The following is a 17,562-nucleotide window of genomic DNA, read 5'->3' on the forward strand; positions in this document are numbered from 1 at the left end:
TTATGGTTTTACCCTTACACCGATACATGTACTTACACGGTACTTTCCCCCAAATTCTGTAAAAAAAGGTCAAGGATTCGAACCCCTGACCTTTGCATTTCTAGTTGTCAGAGCAAAACCAAAATAAATATTCTTTATCCCTGATCAGCTGTCCCCGATGCAAGTTTAACAAATAGAAGGACGCAAATTGAGTTGAGTTTAATTTGTGAGCACTCATGTTTTGGCCTTGGTGCTCCTTCTAAGGTTTTCCATTGACTTTAAAGATTTCCCAATGGAAGTTTCGTATGCAAAATGAAAATGGCCTTGCCCTTTCATAGATGAAATTCCAGGCCTGAGAGCCAAAGTTGCCTGTAAAGATGGCATAATATCGGAAAGTAGGGAATTTTCTATTCCGTTAACAAAGACTTCTTAAATGATTGCACAAAAATTAAGAATTAACTAAATTTCAGACTTCAAATAAAACTGGCATGACTTAAAATATTATACTAATAACAGCCTAGCAATGTAAGGGTAAAATCAATAAACAACTAGGAATTAGGAATCATGCTTTCTGTTCGGTTTTCTCATTACATACTCATAACATCCTGTTCCATATTGTGGAAGAGGCAACGGAACAAACAGCCCAAGAATCCAGTACTGGCCAAAAACGTCTTTGAAATTCTCCCGAATTGATGTGTTCGTTCCTTTCGTTCCGCTCATCATTTCGTGTGTAGTCAACCCCATTGATGTAACAGTCAGTTCCCAAGCAAGAAACCCAAAAGAAGCCAGAGCGCTCATCAGGCAAATGTAGAGTAACAGTACAAGGGATACTTGAGGAAACCCAATCGAACCTTGACTCCACGCCATGAAAGACGTCGCGAAAAGTGTGAAGAAAGTCAAAGCTCCTGCAAACTCCATCTTAAACACCAGATGCATGTACGTTGCTAGGGTGATAAGGCCGTACAAAGAAAGCAGCATGGTGTACATGTTGAAGATGATGAAGTGTTTCTGGTTGTGATAACCGATGCATTTTCCGATTATAAAGCAATGATGGTCGTGCTTGAGAACGCATATGTTGCACAGTTTGCAGTGATGAGATCGGAAAGGTTCCGCTGTCAATCGTTTTTTTTTATTCCCACTCTTTTTCCAGTGAATGTCACGCGAAGCAGCTAGGAGATAATTCCCTGTTCCATTAACTAGCAAGTAAAGGAGAAACAAGCGGTGTTTCCCGATGGAAAAGTCGAGTTTGTGCGATAGCTCCGGCAATATAACAAACCATTCAAAGGTAGCTGCAATCAATATCATAATGATATAATAAAATACACCAATAATATTCAACATGGACTTCCATTTGTTGCTATTGGTGATACTGCAAAAGAGAGGTAGTTTCCACACTTTTAAGAACCCCATCTTTCCGTTGTTATTGATTATTAATGTTTAAGTCTTCGACTTTGCTCAGGGCCAGTTGTCATGGTTGTTGGATGTCCTTCCATATACCACAAGTGAGTCGATCATGACATGACAGCACTGCTTTGTCCTTTGTTGTGATTTAGGTTCTACCTCTAATTGGATTGGCAGTTACTGTTTACGCTTCAGAGTGAGCTAAGCCTGAGGCTGGCCGACAACAATGTCATTGTCAAACTCAAATGATGAATAAATGACTGAGCAGAGAGTGCGGAGGAGAGGGGATGACAAGGCAGCAGGCCGAGGAGGAGTGAAGAGTGACAGATTGAGCAATTTTGCATTTACATTTTTGTACTCACTGACTCAACTAACCAGCTGTCGATCAAACGCACATCCAGTCAAAGTTTCATCCTAGCTTAAATTCTGCATACGGTCAACACTCTATCTCTCTTATTCTACGACAACAATGACAAAAATATATCCTTCTCCATCAGCCAACATTAATTAACAAAGTTGCCATGCAAAACCACGGACGCCATTACAAAGTAAAAAAATAAAAAATAAAAACATCTACATAGCGCCCTCTCTAGTCAGATGCATGGCTTGGGCGGGGCGAGGGAGGGAAAAGAGGGGTAGTTTGATTGCGTTTGTTTACACCTCGGCTCGGTTTTATAAATTTTGTTTGGCCAACTTCTTTACCAAATAAATCAAACGAGCAGGCCACCAGCTATAATAGTGTAAACTGAATGGAATGCTTGCTGGTACCCTGTTTCTGCTAAGCATGACTTTTCTGTGCTAAGCAAGTTTTTTGTGCTTACAGACCTTTCTGAAATTTGGCTCTGGTTGCTTGGTTTCTGCATGGAGGTAGAATTAGGTTTCTGCATGGATTTTTCTCTCATAATAGCAAATAAACCCCAACCCCCACCACCAACAAAAAAATACAAATGGTAACAAGAGTTTCCTTAGTGAAAAAAATAACCCCAACACAACCCAAAACAAAGTAGAGGCACAACAACCCACTCCACCTACATCTACAAATTCTTTGTACGTTTTTGAAATTGTCCTTTGCACTCCCTGTTTTCTCCAAGGGAGCTGAGAGGGTCATAGGAGTGAGTTAATGAGCAGAGACCAGAAGAAATAATGTTGGAAGCGCTTTGAGACGCCCTTGGGTGTGAAAAGCGCTATATAAAAATCGAGGAACGACAAAAAGTACAGTGAGCCTAACATTTCCTGACATTAAATAAATATTTTCCATAAATAAGATTGAAACAAACAAAAGTGTTAAATACATTGTTATTTATTCACACAACACTAACAAGTAACAAGCATTACAAAATCAGTTCAAAAACACTACAAACTTTGTAAAAAAGAAATTGTACATTACAACTTTAGTTTTCTTTTATAAACAGTACTTATTTTGTCTCAAAACAGTCTTAAATTTGGAAATTAATTGATTCAGACGCACAATGAGTGAGATATTAAAACTACATAGGCCTACACTGTGAGGTTCTTCAGAAGTGTCATAAGTATCCGATTTGCTAAGATCTTTCGTGATTTAAAGGAACGTTACAGAATTGGTAAGAAACAAAAATTGTGAAGATCACAATATTTCTGTCTAAAATTTAATATTTGATGAGAAATAAATAATCTAATTTCGCATTTAGTGTAGAGTTTATTACTCAGGGAGCGTTTTATTCATTTTTGTTTTGGTATCGATGCAATTGTGCAAAATTTGTAATCGGTTTTCAATGTTCTCTCAGATGGCCAATCGATCTTAAACTTCTACAGGTTTGTCAGTTTATGTATATGGTGGATTACATGAAGTGTTTACAATGCCAGCAACTTATTTGCTAACAAAAACCAATTCTGTAATGTTCCTTTAACCTATCCATTGTTTTAACTCCATATAAATGTTGATGTACAATGTACACAATAAAACTAAAATCTGAAAATACATGGCGTTACCGCAAACCAAATATATACAAAAGCATCATTTAAACAAATTGACTTTTACAATGAATACAGCTCTCTCAAAACCTTTATGGCATTCAAAACGGTACATCTTTGTAAGTGATTTCAAACTAATAAATACTTTGTCACAAAATGTTCCACCAGCTACATGTACATGTATACAATGTACATGTAGGAAAACAAGTCCAGTGTTTTATGTTTGTTTCGACGTCACAGGTTTCCAATGCACAAAAACCATCGATAATGGAAAACCCTGTGAACCGTTACTACATGTATGATAATATAATGCATATTGAATTACATGAGAGTTTCTCCCTAAGCTCGTACATGTATTATTAACTCAGTAAGCATGTCCATGTACATAAATATGATATGCCTATAGATGCAGTTCATTTGATAAATAAATCATGAACTGTGCATTTAGCTATATCTTACTCTAAAGGGGGACTGCCTAATGATACCTACTGCAGTTATGGCACACTACTTTTTGAAGATTTAAATGTTCATTTGAAAACTTGAAAACAAAACACTGCAACAATTAGCTAAAAGATGCAAATGAGTTACATGTATTGTCAGCAAAAGTATGTTAATGGTGTTGTTGTTGTTGTTTTGGTGAGGGGGGGGGGGTTGAAGTATTATCATCTGTTAAAAATTTGTTCAGATAAAATCAACTCAAAATTGGTTGGTCTTAATAGGTTGACGCATCTATATAATCCAGGCCTGACACTTCATAGAAGCAATGAAGGCAATTGTCTCCATGCCTGGTCCATGCCTTGGTGGCCTTGAAATGCTCTGCAGCAGAAATGTACAAGATTTCTATAGTGCCCTTTACCAAGGAGAAAATGCCTTGGTGCCCTTGCCCTTTCCAAAACGAAGCATGACATGCCTGATAATCTGTATCAATTGGTTTTATATGCTAATATCCTTTTAATTCTTTGGGTTTGTTCCAAACGATCCCGTCACTAGTCTGCTTCTGCGGAATAGGAACGAGAAACGCCAGCCACCAATAGCTCCCAAAGATTTCTTGCAAATTCCTCTGAGGGCCTCGACTGTAGGTTGTCACTCTGTGCGAGAACTCGTAAGACGTCTGGCAATGAAGAGCGCGCTGGAAATGAAAAGTGAAGAACCCTATGCAGCCGAATCCCAGCATCAAACACATGTAGAAGAGGGCAAGTATACCGAAAAGATGCGATGGGGTGTATCCCAACACCCACTTGGTTGTGGCGATGGGGAAGAAATAACAGTAAAAGTCCAGGGAGAGAAATGTTGCAAAGTACTGGTTAAGATATGTGAAAAAACACACTGCAGCATGGAGGGCTGATATAGACGCGTAGAAGAGAAACACAAGGAAGTATCGTTGGTTGAAATGACCGATGCACGCTCCGAGAAAGAAGCAATGTTGGTCTCGTTTCAGGATGCAATGCTTGCAGACCGAGCAGTGATGGGTTCTCGGTGGGCTGTACTGCTGGCACGGCACGCAGTATCCCCAACCCTTCGAAGAGGCTTCCTCCGTAACGATCCCCTCTGTAGATGTGTAGCGAGATTTCTTTGACAGGCAAATGAGGTAGTTCAGCATCATATTGAAATAAGCAACGACGAAGAACCACCATTGGAAACGCATCCACCCGAGGTTTTCAGACAGTATACTTGGGATGATAACGAAAAGGTTGACGTAGAAAACCAGCAGGGAGACCACCCAGTAGTACCCCACACCACCGATGTTAGCAATGAGCATTAGTCTTTTCGCAGTAGGCTCTGTAAAAAACGACAGCCACTCCTTCAACTTTGCTCCGACATCCATCTTGAGGGTCTGTGGAGGAACAACATGATTACAATTAAAAAACATGGTACTAGAGTTGGTTGAACAGTTAAAGTTCAACTTTACCACAACTTAATATAGTTTGTTCACTTTGATTTGAAAAAGTGAACAACTGTATAGGGTGTAAAACAGGAAAACGCTGACCTCCAACGATAATTTCTATGGCGATTTAATGAATTGCACAAATCAATTGTGGTTCAGTAACTACACTAGCTAGGACACGAGTAGAGTCAGTCAGAGTTAGTACTACTACACTAGTGTAGCACTGTAGTAGACAACAACAGTACACTCTTAAAACGAAATATATAAAATAAAAAACAAAAAACATTTTACATAGTTTTTTTACTTGAATATACGGATACTTACATATACAACAATTGCAATGGATGACAGAGCAAGGACAGAGCAAGGATGGGACAACAACTGAACTGGAACTAGATGAAACAAACGTAGAGAACTTACTTTGCTCTTTTTCTCCGCCCGGCTCTTGAGTGTCAAATTAAGAAAATAATAAACAGCGCCCTCATCGGTGGTCTTTTATCTCTCAGACTCAAATATAAAGTGTACCCAGACTTCAACGCACTAAGAGAAATGAGCTAGGCAAATGGAGGACCTGGCTGTTCTCAGAAAAGGGGAAAAACTGCGATCGGGAGCATCGCCGGTGATCAAAAGGTTGTGATCGCTTTAATTTTATGAAAGAAAAACTACAACATTTGTTAGATTTCTGGAATAAAAAGTGACATTGGATGTGGGGAATCGAAGATGTGGTCGCAGTACAGTAACTTTGGATTTTGTGAGTATTTTCTCGCCACGAAAACTGTGTCGTGTGTGATGATTGATTAGTAAATGGGACTGCGATAATTGATTGTGTACAATTGAATGGGAAGTGGGAGTGAGTCGAGTTGTTCACATACATAATACACATAACAAACACTACACACCACAGGCACCCAGCACAGCACCGGACACAAGTGACACAGTATGCACAAATTTACTTCTCCACTCCATTCATTTTAGGGAATTATATTATTAACCATAATTAATATCACAAATTCACAGCAGGTTCCAAAAATAAAGAATCTGATCTGCGATTTCGCGATTCAGAACGGCAAAATGCGTTGTGGGTCGGCAGAGGGGGCATTTGACGACCGCATGACGTGCGCACGCATGTCCTGTATCTGTGTGGGTTCAATTCAACATTACAGCCCCCCCCCCCCCCCTCTCTTGATTACGATATTTTGCTATTCGCAATAAACCTTCGTAATCTTTAGTTTTGCCGGAATAATCTGTATTTGGAATACACAATATGACAGACGCTACTGTATCGTTTCAATAATGCTTCCAAATCAACTTTTCAGGAATAACCACTAATATTTCATCAAATCAAATTAAAATGATTTTCAAATTGCTTGAAATTAATAGCGTTTTTTTTTTTTACTATTATCCTGCTGTACTAAACCAAGTAAGTTTTTATTGCCAGGTATGTTTTTAAGCTTGTGGTACGGTAGTAATAGTATGTAAAACATGTACTCAAACTTGACTAATCAGCTGATTGTCTGTTTTTAATCTCAGATAAAACTCCAGTCAGCAAGGGGTTTCTTTCCTGTGTGGGTTGTCTATCAGTCCTTCTGTTCATCCTTGGTCCAAGCTACCAGCAGTTCTTTGCTTATACAACGGAATCATTGACAGAGAAGCTAGAGGTAAGTCAGAGAAGGGGGAGGGGGTAGGGGGTCTGGGCCAAGCTACCAGCAGTTCTTTGCTTATACAACAGAATCATTGACGGACAAGCTAGAGGTAAGTCAGAGGAGGGAAGGGGGTAGGGGGTCTGGGCCAAGCTACCAGCAGTTCTTTGCTTATACAACAGAATCATTGACGGACAAGCTAGAGGTAAGTCAGAGGAGGGAAGGGGGTAGGGGGTCTGGGCCAAGCTACCAGCAGTTCTTTGCTTATACAATGGAATCATTGATGGAGAAGCTAGAGGTAAGTCAGAGGAGGGAAGGGGGTAGGGGGTCTGGGCCAAGCTACCAGCAGTTCTTTGCTTATACAATGGAATCATTGATGGAGAAGCTAGAGGTAAGTCAGAGAAGGGGGAGGGGGTAGGGGGTCTGGGCCAAGCTACCAGCAGTTCTTTGCTTATACAATGGAATCATTGATGGAGAAGCTAGAGGTAAGTCAGAGAAGGGGGAGGGGGTAGGGGGTCTGGGCCAAGCTACCAGCAGTTCTTTGCTTATACAACAGAATCATTGACGGACAAGCTAGAGGTAAGTCAGAGGAGGGAAGGGGGTAGGGGGTCTGGGCCAAGCTACCAGCAGTTCTTTGCTTATACAACAGAATCATTGACGGACAAGCTAGAGGTAAGTCAGAGGAGGGAAGGGGGTAGGGGGTCTGGGCCAAGCTACCAGCAGTTCTTTGCTTATACAATGGAATCATTGATGGAGAAGCTAGAGGTAAGTCAGAGGAGGGAAGGGGGTAGGGGGTCTGGGCCAAGCTACCAGCAGTTCTTTGCTTATACAACAGAATCATTGACGGACAAGCTAGAGGTAAGTCAGAGGAGGGAAGGGGGTAGGGGGTCTGGGCCAAGCTACCAGCAGTTCTTTGCTTATACAATGGAATCATTGATGGAGAAGCTAGAGGTAAGTCAGAGGAGGGAAGGGGGTAGGGGGTCTGGGCCAAGCTACCAGCAGTTCTTTGCTTATACAATGGAATCATTGATGGAGAAGCTAGAGGTAAGTCAGAGAAGGGGGAGGGGGTAGGGGGTCTGGGCCAAGCTACCAGCAGTTCTTTGCTTATACAATGGAATCATTGATGGAGAAGCTAGAGGTAAGTCAGAGAAGGGGGAGGGGGTAGGGGGTCTGGGCCAAGCTACCAGCAGTTCTTTGCTTATACAATGGAATCATTGATGGAGAAGCTAGAGGTAAGTCAGAGAAGGGGGAGGGGGTAGGGGGTCTGGGCCAAGCTACCAGCAGTTCTTTGCTTATACAATGGAATCATTGATGGAGAAGCTAGAGGTAAGTCAGAGAAGGGGGAGGGGGTAGGGGGTCTGGGCCAAGCTACCAGCAGTTCTTTGCTTATACAATGGAATCATTGATGGAGAAGCTAGAGGTAAGTCAGAGAAGGGGGAGGGGGTAGGGGGTCTGGGCCAAGCTACCAGCAGTTCTTTGGTTATACAACAGAATCATTGACGGACAAGCTAGAAGTAAGCCTGGGGGGGGGGGGCCAAGTTGGTTATCGTGGTCAAGTGGTTAGGACTGCAGGACTTGCAATCACAAGGAAGGTTGTGGGTTCGAATCCCCCAGCTAACCACTGTTTTCACAATGACTAGAATAAATATTGTCGTCTAGTTACTTAAGTTAATTAATCACAATTTCTTGATTTGTGTAATTTATAATCATAGACCTTCAACCAATGTTTGTACAAGTATGAGAGAGATTGGCTGTTGCCAGCTTGGTGTTTACATCCCCTTTTGGGTTGCCGAACTCCCTCGATGGGAAGATCATTCAAACAAACAAACAAACAAGCAAACAAACAAGTACGTATGGTTAAGGCTGTCGGCTACGATGACACTAAGCCTTTTAAGCAACCCAGTCATAGCCATTGTGCAGGCCTGATACTTCACGGAGACAACAAAGCCGATTGCCTACATGTCCCCATAGTCACTGCCTTGGTGCCCTTGAAATAATCCAGTAAACAACTTACAATTTCCTCATGGGGTGCCCTTTATCAAGCAGAAAAAAGGCACTGCCCTTTCAAAAACAAGACATCCACTTTCATTGTGTTCATAAGCCTGAAACCCAAAGTCCGAACGTCCCACACAGTAAGATTCAGAAAGACCAACGCGCAAGGACCACTACAGGACCACTTCGGTAGCACTCAAGTAATTTTTCAAACAATATCTTATGACCCCAATGAGAAAAAGTGAACACTTAAATGTGAATGACTTTTCTTCTTCTTGGAGATTGACTGGAACTGGTTACCTTTAACTTGCCTGTTGTGACATGGCCCATAGTTTTTGAAAAGTGTTTATAGTTTTAGGTGATACTGTTGTGCATACTGATTATGAACTATGTCATATTTTATATTTTTGTGGCTTTTAGATATGGCGTCTTGTGACCAGCAAGTTGGTATTTTTGGACACGAGGAATCTTCTTCTTGGTTTGCTGCTGATGTACAACTTCCGAGTATTTGAAAAACGCTACGGATCAACAAAGTTTGCAGTGAGTTGGTACCAATAATCTAAGCCCCTCCCATCATAGTAACTTTCAACCAATGGTAGTGGTTGTAGCATCAACCAAATAGCCAGAGCGCGCTTTCATTTTCTTATGGGATTTGAAGGTGTTCAGATTTTGGTGGGGGTATTGGGGCTTGTGTGTGCAGTGGTGATTGGTCAGTGCATTTAACGATGAAGCTGAATGGTTTGGTCTGTTTAAACACTCCTACTGTCTGACCATTCAGTATCTTTCACTGTGGTTTTGAATGAAAGATAAACTATAGCAGCCTGCAATATGATATGCAGTGGATGCATACTGTACAGATCTGTACAGTAAGCCAACCCTCCTACTGTCTGACCATTCAATATCATCCACTCTGGTTCTAAGTGACTATTAGGCCTGGGCGAATTATTCGAATATCCGGTTAATGGCGAATAGGTTTTCCTATCCGTAACCGCGAATGCCTTTTTTTTCTTAACCGGATATCCGCATAGGGCGCGAATACCTATTTACAAACCGGATAATTCTGTAATTACAACCGAGTAACCGGATATTCTTTAATATCTGAATATCCGCGGACGTCGGGCGACAACTGATATGAATGTTTTCTCTGAATCCTTATGAAACTTCTATTAAGACAGCATAAAGCAGCATATATTAAGTATTTAACTATGCTCACCTCCGCGAAGAGTTAAAACAATGACATTTCTGACGTAATTTGTTCAAAGATTACAAATGTTTTCCTTCACGTAGAGTCAATCACGATCAAAAGAAAAAGCAAATCGCCATCTTTAAATTAGATCCGGTCATTTTTATGAATGAACCAAGTGACTAGGGCTGGGCGAATTATTCGAATATTCGGTTAATGGCGAATAGGTTTTCCTATCCGTAACCGCGAATGCCTTTTTTTTCTTAACCGGATATCCGCATAGGGCGCGAATAGCTATTTATAAACCGGATAGTTCTGTAATTACAACCAAGTAACCGGATATTCTTTAATATCCGAATATCCGCGGACGTCGGGCGACAACTGACATGAATGTTTTGACTGAATCCTAATGAAACTTCTATTAAGACAGCATAAAACAGCATAAATTAAGTATTTAACTATGCTCACCTCCGTGAAGAGTTAAAACAATGACATTTCTGACGTAATTTGTTCAAAAATTACAAAAGTTTTCCTTCACGTAGAGTCATCCACGATCAAAAGAAAAAGCAAATCGCCATCTTTAAATTAGATCTGGTCATTTTTATGAATGAACCGAGTGACACTGTCTGAAACTAATATCAATCCGCCCAGAAGATCTCATTCACAAACGAACAGCGCCCTCTAGCGACAAAAAAAAAATATTTTTTTTTATTTTTTTTTTTTATAGCGCCCCGGATAGTTGGCCAGCGGTATCCGAATAACATAATTTCACTATTCGCCCAGCACTACAAGTGACACTGTCTAAAACTAATATCAATTCGCCCATATGATCTCATTCACAAACGAACAGCGCCCTCTAGCGGCAAAAAAAATGTAAAAAATATATATATATATATATTTTTTTTTAAATAGCGCCCTCTAGCGGCGAAAAAAACTATTCGAATATCCGGTTAATTTCGGATAGTTGGCCAGCGGTATCCGAATAACAAAATTTCACTATTCGCCCAGCACTAGTGACTATGCCAGCCTATTTATCGATAGTTTGCAGTAAATGCATCTACCCAATACACAGTCAACCCTCCTACAATTTGACCATTCAATGACCACTGTTTGGAATGACAGATACATAATTGCCAGCTTGCAATTTGATACACACACATATAAACTGTTAGTTCTATGTAGACCTTTCAACTTTATGGTTTCAAGTAGTAGGGAAAATGTAACAAGAGTAGGAGGGTCAAGGCAGCATGTACCCTCCACTTGAACTTCATAATTATTCCCTTGTCTTCCACAGTGGTTAAGAGTTGTAAACAAGAGAAAAAATGTTGAGTTAATTTTGAATGTAAAATGTTTTTTTATATTAATTTTCAGTCGTATTTGCTTGCCAATGGTGTTTTGACGACATTTTTAGAGGTCGCTGCACTCTTCGCTGTGCAGAACTATCAACAAGGGAGCATCCCAATCCACTGGACCCCAGGACCGTGAGTGTTTTAAAGTTTAAAAAAATATGTCATAAAAAAAATACTTTTTTAATAACTTTTAGCTGCTTTTGTAAAATTTCCATGGTCAGCTGTAATGTTCTGGATTTAAAAGTCTTTAAATTTTAAGGAGCGCATTGGATACAATTACTGGAATGAACTACAAAGTGACGTCGCTTTGATGCTCCCTTTTAGCAGTGTCCTGTATTAATGGGAAGATACAAGGTTTGGTAGTCACTCTTAAAATAATGGCAATACAAACTTACAAGGTTAGAAAGTACAGCAGCAGGGCTGTATGCTTCGTTTTTGAAAGGGCAAGGGCACCAAGGCAATTTCTTCTTGGCAAAGGGCACCCTATGAGGAAATTACAAATTTGTACTGTAGCATTTCAAGGACACCAAGGCAAAGACCAGGGGACACGGAGGCAACCGCCTTCGTTGCCTCCGTGAAGTATCAGGCCTGCAGCAGCTTTCAATAGATACATGCCATATTTTTGAGAATCGTTTCACTTCCAAGCAACTGGTTATGGAAAAAGATTTCAGTTTTTAACCCACAAACTTTGAATCTGATAAACGCTACTGTCAGACATGTTTCTCAGACTCTCTTTTCCAATTACCAATTATTATTCCTGTCTGGACAGATAAGTGTTGGGCTTCTTCGGCGATATTTGAAAATTACTACCATCTTTTGTAAAACATATTTTCACAGGATAGTTTCATTGTATAAATCTACAACACAGTTTAAAACAATTAAACGGCTCCAAAAACCAAAGGTATAGGTTTCCTTTAACAGTAGTTTTACATAAATTTGCCACTTAACAGTAGTTTTACATAAAAAATTTGCCACTTTTCTGTTTGATGTTTTCAGGACTGGTGTTGTTGTGTCAATGTTTGTACCATTCTTCTTTGACCTGCCCTACCTTACTGTACAAAATATCGCTAGCCACTTACTAAGCGGCAAATGGTTCGTCTACATTGTTGGATTACAAGTAAGTACCTTTTTATAGCATAATATTATACAACATTTTTTATTTGAGTTGCCAGACACACAAGGCCTGAAGGCCACTCGAGGTGTGGTCTTTAATCAACCATTTTTCCAGGGGCCATTGCCACCTACTCCTGGTGATAAAACAGGGTTACCCCCTTTATAGTCCATATACGTATTTAGGCTCGGGTATCATCCATCAGAAGCCTGGCTGGTAGAGCAGAAAGCACTACCTCCCCCACTTTACAAAGCAATCAAGTGTCTTGCTTCAGGACACAAGTGTCACGACCGGGGCTCAAACCCACATTCTGATGATCAGAAACACCAGAGCTTGAATCCGGTGCTCTTAACTGCTAGGCCGTGACATGGCACACGTTTATTTGTTTACCAACAAAAGCACAGTGAAACGTTTCTTGTATTTAATCTAGCAACCCAAGAGACTTGTTTGTCATTCCATGTATCTCTCATATCCCCTATGTTGTCAAACCTCCAGATATTGGCCCAGTCGACCCAATCCATTCTTGTTGTTGGATGTGGCCTCCTATCGGGCCTCCTGTATCGTTCCAACTTCCTCCGTCTTCAATCCTGGCTTCGGATTCCTAACCCCTTAAGCCGTCTGGCAGCTACTGTCCTAGGACCCATCCTGAGGTCCAAACCTCCAGGGGATGTCACTCTACCAATGGGTGCAACATTAGAGCTACAGAGGCAACAGAGAATGGATCTAATTGAACAGCAGATGATGTTTGCCCAAGCCAGGCAGTACAGGCAGCAGGCAAGGCAGAGAGGAGAAGCATTCAGACAACGGCCGACCATTGTAAGTTGAGTAGGATTCCAAACTTTGCATGGTTGGAGTATAATTACTCAGAACTTGTATTTGATGCTCTAGACCTATTAGGGTGTCGTGGCCGAGTGGATAAGAACACCGAACTCAAGCTCTGGTGCTTCTGTTCAGCAGAGTGTGGGTTCGAATCCAGGTCGTGACACTTGTGTCTCTGATCAAGACACTTGGGTACCTGTGAGGGCAGGGATGGTTCTTGTGATTGATTTAGCTGAGTAGCGCATATTAATGTTGCACAGGCTGCATACTCCCCACCAGGGAGCTGAGATGGTTTAAGGAGTGAATTTAGGCCCAGTGACCAGGGTTAATAATGTGAAGCGCTTTGGGACGCCATCCGGGTGTGAAAAGCGCTAAATAAAAACTGGCTATTATTATTATTATTATTACCATCTGTTAACATTATTGTTTCTTCACTCTATCGTTTGATCTACAGAGTGCTCCTCTTGCAGCGAGGTCATCAGGCAGCTTAGCTTCAATGTTCAGACAACGCCGCAACCCCGCTAGTAACACTGGTAGGCTCAAATACAGAACATAAACCATTACGAGTTTGGTATTAATGATGATATTGGGGTCTTACAGCGCACTTATCCACCAAAAAGATAAGATGCTCAAGGCACTTGAAGAAGGAGAAACACATGTTATGACCGGTTTTGAAGTTGTTGCAAATTAAAGGTTTACAAGGTGCTGCACTGCACTCAGCAGCCACTACTGCCAGAAACACTTGGGCAGACCCCTCCTCTTAGCGATAAAGTGTACAATGTAACTGGGTTCGTATAGGTGCATTAAACAACATACAGTACAGGCCCTTTAGCTTTATGTCTCATTCGAAAGACGAATCAATAATGGTTAAGTGTCTTGCTAATTTACACATGTGTCGAGACTGGGACTTGAACTCATACTCTGCTGATCAGAAACACCAGAGCTCGAGTCTAGTACACTTGACCACGGTCAAGTGCCTTGGCTTACAAGTGTCAAGACCAGGACTCAAACCCGACACTCTACTAATCAGAAATATGAATGCTTGGGTCAAGTGTGCTTGACCATTTGACCATGACATGCCACGCCACAACTTCCAAAAAAATGGGCTCTAACATTTCCAGTAAAAATTTGAAATACTTTACTTTGCTAAAGGAGACACTCCAGACACATTGCCTGGAACAGCACCCTCTAACGGCCAGGCGTCCCCTAACCAGCCAAGCACAAGCCGAGATACAAACTCAATACCAGAGGAACACGTAAGTACCGGGAGTTTGACAAACACACAGAGAACTCCTTGTGTTTGATGGGGTGGGGGGGATCACATTGCCATGAAGGGGCCCACTGCATTTGGGATTGGGAAGTTTTAAAGTTTTTGTTACGAAACGACTTAATTCAGATTAAGCCCAAATTGCACAGGTGTGCCACATGTATATGGTTGATCGCAGTGTTAAAACACTGTCTAAAACAGTGTTAAAAGGCTGTATAAAACAGTGTTAAAGTGCTTTATAAATGCAATTTAGTTAAGTGAAGTTTAAAAAACATGAACACTGTCTGCGATGTTGTCAGCTCTACCAATCCTTTAAAGGGAAGGTATAAAAATAATGGCAATACAAACCTATGACTAGAAGCCTACAGCAGAGCTTGGTGGTACAAAGCATTCTGAGAAACATTTCACTACGAAGTAATGTGGTTATGTTATAAGATAACAGTTTTTGTTTTGCCCCCAATTTTGAATCTGAGATAACACTTCTCAGATTGTGTATTCCTTAAGGGGTTATTTTCAAAAAACTTGGTTTAAAGGCCGTTGTCCAGTCTGTTCGGGGGTAGATACATGTATTAATTTTATTGTGTACATCTTCATTTATATATTTTTATTTTGAACTACTTCCAGGTTCAACAATTAACCGACATGGGATTCAATCGAGGTGCTGTGGTGCAGGCTCTCCTAGCAACACACAACAATGTATCCATGGCAACAAACTTACTGCTTCAGGATGGCTGATGAAAAGTTTCACAGAGACATCGGGTATTTTAAGGTTATTGTTAGATTGACTAACCGTACTGTCTGATAGCTCAACACCAATCAGCTATAGTTTTTAAGTGATAAACTATGCCAGCCTGTTATAATAATATCGTGTGGTGAATGCATCTACAGTACACAGTCAACCCTCCTACTGTCTGACTATTCAAACTCATCCACTAAGGTTCTGAATGATAAACTATGCCAGCCTGTTATAATAATATCGTGTGGTGAATGCATCTACAGTACACAGTCAACCCTCTTACTGTCTGACTATTCAAACTCATCCACTAAGGTTCTGAATGATAAACTATGCCAGCCTGTTATAATAATATCGTGTGGTGAATGCATCTACAGTACACAGTCAACCCTCTTACTGTCTGACTATTCAAACTCATCCACTAAGGTTCTGAATGATAAACTATGCCAGCCTGTTATAATAGTACCATGTGGTGGTCATCTACAGAGGTCACAGTCAACCCTCCTACTGTCTGACCATTCAATACTACACAGTACACATTCAACCTTTCAACTGTATGGCCATTCAATATAAACCACTGTGGTTTTGAACAACAGATCAATTGAATAAAAGAGGAAATTGTGATTTCTACTGGAGCATTTCAAGAACACCAAGGCAATGACAAGGGGGCATGGAGGCAATTGCCTTTGTTACCTCCGTGAGGTATAAGGCCTGCAGTTCTGTACACACTTACAACAAGCCAAAAGACGACAGTATGTACAGATTTGTTTATGTTATTTTAAACATTGAACAGTGGGCGTTGTCATAGTACAAAATTTAGTTTATAATATTAAAATGAAACAGACATAAGCTGCATTGCAGTGAACTTTTTATTTATGATTGTTTTATACAGATACAAAATCATTGGCGACTATTTGTTGGAGAATTTCATATTGTTTTACAATATCTCAGATTAGCTGAGATGTTCTTAAACAATTTTTTTTGTAGGGTTGAATAAGCACTTAATGCACTGTTTAGTCCGAGGCCTGATAAATCTACATTACAATCTACTACACATTGTTTTGAATAAAAAGATGTTAGGAAATTTACCTGTTTAGTTTTTATTACCTCAGGTTTTACTTTATGTCATTTTAAGATTTTTTTTGTATTTATTAATTGTATATTTACAGTCTATAAACAGCTTTTATTTACATCGAAAGTTCCAGTTTTATGGAAAGTGAGATGCACTGGGGAATAAGTAGCCTTTTGTCAAGGCTCTCTTGGCTTGAACAGCTTTGAGAGCAGTGATCCCAAGCGACTGGAGAGGAGACCATGTACTCGAGTCAAGTAGCAACTGCTGCCACTCTCCCTTCCAGTCACTGGGGATAGTGGTATTACAAAGCTTTCCGAGCTACGAAGGCCTTGACAAAAGGCTAGGGTATTAGAGGATATGTTTGGGTTTGGGTTGGGGGAGTTTTTCCATGGGAAATGGTATCTGAAAGAAGTTTAGTTTTACAATTAGACAACGCACATGTTGAAAACGGGCAAACGTTCTTATATTAGTTGCATAAAGAGAAGTCAAACACACCTACAGAAATCTCAATTAAGTATGTGATAGCAACACTAGATGTAGTCTGAGGAACTTCCAATCGAGCATTCTCCCTAAATTTGTTAACAAATTATTTTAATAAAAAGTGAAGACCCGCTGACATGTATTGCCACCTTTAAACATGTATTAAAAACAAAGTTAAGGCATACATTATTTTCCACAGTGTTGAATACGAGGATGTCTTCATTAAGTCATATTAAAGTTAAGTCTGGCATCTGTACAAAATGTACAAAGTTGTTGCTGCTTCCAAATATTTATGTACAAGTCTGGAGCCAATTTCATAGAGCTGCTTAGCTTAATCACAAAAAGTAGCCAAGCATAACAAAAACAGGCTTACTGGAATAGGGTTACCAGTCGTCGATTTTTACAAACTCTTCCTTATTTAGGATTAATATTAGGACTAAGGACGAGTTAAATTCCATATCAAAAGACGTATTGAACCAATCCTAAGTTAGGACAGGTAACTCGTCTTAATTTGAGATATGACTAATCTCAGCATTTTGTGAAATCGGCTGCAGCCAAACTACTATGTCACAAGTACAATTTGTGACTGGTATCCTGCTTATTTCTGCTTAGCAGACAATCACTAAGCAATATTTTCTGCCTAAGCAGCTCTATGATATTGGGCCCCATGTATGTCGACCTTATGATTTATTTTGGGATGA

The 17,562-nt window shown here is 40.4% G+C and overlaps 3 protein-coding genes across 3 annotated transcripts; 1 reads left to right on the top strand and 2 right to left on the bottom strand.

Annotated features, from left to right (window-relative positions):
• Window positions 1–162: 162 nt before the first annotated feature.
• Window positions 163–1,916, bottom strand: LOC139941937 (palmitoyltransferase ZDHHC22-like). Its single transcript, XM_071938586.1, has one exon. It carries the CDS (start codon window positions 1,387–1,389, stop codon window positions 535–537), a length of 855 nt encoding a protein of 284 aa, XP_071794687.1. The 5' UTR covers window positions 1,390–1,916; the 3' UTR covers window positions 163–534.
• An 814-nt stretch (window positions 1,917–2,730) lies between these two features.
• On the bottom strand, window positions 2,731–5,675 carry LOC139939307 (palmitoyltransferase ZDHHC22-like). Its single transcript, XM_071935084.1, has 2 exons — window positions 5,540–5,675; window positions 2,731–5,164 (listed from the first exon to the last, which is right to left on the bottom strand). Exon 2 carries the CDS (start codon window positions 5,153–5,155, stop codon window positions 4,271–4,273), a length of 885 nt encoding a protein of 294 aa, XP_071791185.1. The 5' UTR covers window positions 5,156–5,164; window positions 5,540–5,675; the 3' UTR covers window positions 2,731–4,270.
• Window positions 5,676–5,812: 137 nt separating this feature from the next.
• LOC139942843 (ubiquitin-associated domain-containing protein 2-like) lies at window positions 5,813–17,420 on the top strand. Its single transcript, XM_071939636.1, has 9 exons — window positions 5,813–5,966; window positions 6,746–6,873; window positions 9,268–9,387; window positions 11,402–11,511; window positions 12,376–12,496; window positions 12,986–13,306; window positions 13,764–13,842; window positions 14,462–14,565; window positions 15,201–17,420. Exons 1-9 carry the CDS (start codon window positions 5,936–5,938, stop codon window positions 15,309–15,311), a joined length of 1,125 nt encoding a protein of 374 aa, XP_071795737.1. The 5' UTR covers window positions 5,813–5,935; the 3' UTR covers window positions 15,312–17,420.
• Window positions 17,421–17,562: the final 142 nt, after the last annotated feature.

Source organism: Asterias amurensis, chromosome 1, assembly GCF_032118995.1.
Source record: "Asterias amurensis chromosome 1, ASM3211899v1".
NCBI lineage: Eukaryota > Metazoa > Echinodermata > Asteroidea > Forcipulatida > Asteriidae > Asterias > Asterias amurensis.

Excerpts from the sequence above, each read along its gene's own strand:
- LOC139939307 (XM_071935084.1), bottom strand. The coding sequence starts at position 5,155 with ATGGATGTCGGAGCAAAGTTGAAGGAGTGGCTGTCGTTTTTTACAGAG.
- LOC139942843 (XM_071939636.1), top strand. The coding sequence starts at position 5,936 with ATGTGGTCGCAGTACAGTAACTTTGGATTTT. Across the intron at positions 12,497-12,985 it reads TCTACATTGTTGGATTACAA|ATATTGGCCCAGTCGACCCA; the intron begins GTAAGTACCTTT and ends TCAAACCTCCAG. Across the intron at positions 13,307-13,763 it reads TCAGACAACGGCCGACCATT|AGTGCTCCTCTTGCAGCGAG; the intron begins GTAAGTTGAGTA and ends TTTGATCTACAG.
- LOC139941937 (XM_071938586.1), bottom strand. The coding sequence starts at position 1,389 with ATGGGGTTCTTAAAAGTGTGGAAACTACCTCTCTTTTGCAGTATCACC.